This window comes from Punica granatum, unplaced genomic scaffold (assembly GCF_007655135.1).
Source record: "Punica granatum isolate Tunisia-2019 unplaced genomic scaffold, ASM765513v2 Contig00018, whole genome shotgun sequence".
Taxonomy (NCBI): domain Eukaryota; kingdom Viridiplantae; phylum Streptophyta; class Magnoliopsida; order Myrtales; family Lythraceae; genus Punica; species Punica granatum.
This window is the reverse complement of record NW_022204037.1, coordinates 233,386-235,267: the sequence shown is the minus strand read 5'-3', so window position 1 is coordinate 235,267 and position 1,882 is coordinate 233,386. Positions and strand designations below refer to the sequence as shown.

General features: G+C 46.9%; 1 protein-coding gene across 1 annotated transcript; it reads right to left on the bottom strand.

Annotated features, from left to right (window-relative positions):
- Positions 1–531: 531 nt before the first annotated feature.
- LOC116189777 (cytosolic sulfotransferase 15-like) lies at positions 532–1,882 on the bottom strand. Its single transcript, XM_031519503.1, has 2 exons — positions 1,382–1,882; positions 532–1,083 (listed from the first exon to the last, which is right to left on the bottom strand). Exons 1-2 carry the CDS (start codon positions 1,880–1,882, stop codon positions 547–549), a joined length of 1,038 nt encoding a protein of 345 aa, XP_031375363.1. The 3' UTR covers positions 532–546.

Below are 1,882 nucleotides of genomic sequence, written 5' to 3'. Positions count from 1 at the left end.
CCATATAACCCTATCCTATATCATATGACATTAAAAAAAAAATTGAGTGTGACGCGATGCAACTGTTGATCTAACAATACACAATGAAAGAGAGGACGATCCGATCGATGGTGTTGAAAGGGTGCGAATCGGGGCTGGAGGGTCTCAGCAGGGTGGGGGCTCATAGGGAGAACGGACAATGTGCATGAGAATCGGAAAACTCTTCAATCATACTTGTCAAGGACGGGTGCCCTGATCCTTCTAGCCCACCAACCAATGCTCGGTCAAGTAAGAAAGAAGGTATGCTGCGATAGTTCGAGTATTGCCATGTTACCGATGAAGGTATCGTGCCGACAGGCCCGAGATCGTTATCCATCCTCTGTTTGATAAAACAAATTATCAAATCCCAAAGTGCTCGTCGTTCAACCTGAAAATAAGGTGTTCGGATTAAGGGGGATTCACATGCATCCTTATTATAAGCTCGTCTACCTTTTATTAGGAGTAGGTACATGAACTTCATTTGTACTTCGGAAAAAAAAATGGGGTTACAGAAAGGGCAGCGTGGCTCTATTTCACCCTAAATTTTAGCCCAAAAGGGCTCAGCTTCTCTTCCATAATACTTTCCAACTTTTCCGCCATCGCAGGAGTCAGATGATTAACCCAGTCGCCAATCTCTCCTTTCCGGAAGTACGTGTTGTTGTCGATGAAAGAAATAGCCCGCTTGCCGGTTTTGTTCACTTCTAGCTCCTTTAAGCTGCTCAAACTGCACAGCTTCACAATCTCTTCAATCACTCCATCTCCCTCTTCCTCCTCTGAGAATGGAACACCCATGAACTCTGCAATCCTCTTTAGGTTCCCTGCAGTGTCTTCCTTAAGGTCCTCGTATTTTAGGAATAACACTCTGTTCGGCCCCTCCAAGCTCGCCTTCCAATATCCCAATATGTGGTCCCAGAACGGCCCAAACCCTTCGATCCCCCGACAGCAGTAATCAAAGTACTCCTCCTTGGGGCTCTGCCCGCTCGACCAGACCTTGGGCCAAACTTGTCCAGCAAAGTGCCAGAATGAGACGATGGTATCGAGTGGGTTTCGGCAGATATAGATCACCTATTAATAATTGAAGATGAAATATGGTCATGCGTTAGTCGAAGAAACAGAGACGGGTATATTGGACATTTTGGATTATATATACGTACAGAATATATATTTAACAAAGTTAGCTTCTCTCAGTATTTTTCCCTCATTTAATTGTACACTAATTTATACACTAACTGGACGTTCCAAAAGAATCTAATATGTAATATAATGGACATAAACGTTACAACATAATATAATACAACAGGACAATACAATATTGCTGAAAATAATTAAATTTTGAATGTAAGTTTGATTCTGACATTATTACCCGACAGCCAGATTGGCGTACTGATTCCGGCAGCGAATCATGTGGGATGTGGGTGGCCAAGAGACGTGGGGTGGAGAAACTACCCAAGTCAAGCAGCTCGCCGGCCTGCCCGTAGACAGTGTACTCGAAGAAAGGGACGAGCTCGTGGGGGTTAGAGGACATCAGCGGATGGCTGGCGGTGGAGGGAGGGAACACATCCCGGCGGAGGGCCGAGAAGGCAAGTGCCTTCAGCCATGTCGTGCCCGACTTGGGCTTGCACGCTAGGATGATCTCAGAGTCGCGTGCCATGAAGTGGCGGCAGAAGGAGTGGACGGCAGGGAAGACTTTTGAAGGGCACCAGAAGTTCCGGTACAGTATGAGGGTAAGGCTGCCAAAGCCTTTTTCTCTGGGGAGCGCAGAGATCAGCTCGTCGAGGTCGACGTGATCGTTCTCCTGGTGGCCGAGCTTACGTTCACGTGAAGATGATGGTGTCAGTGGCGAGTTGGGGTGGTTGTTGGCCAT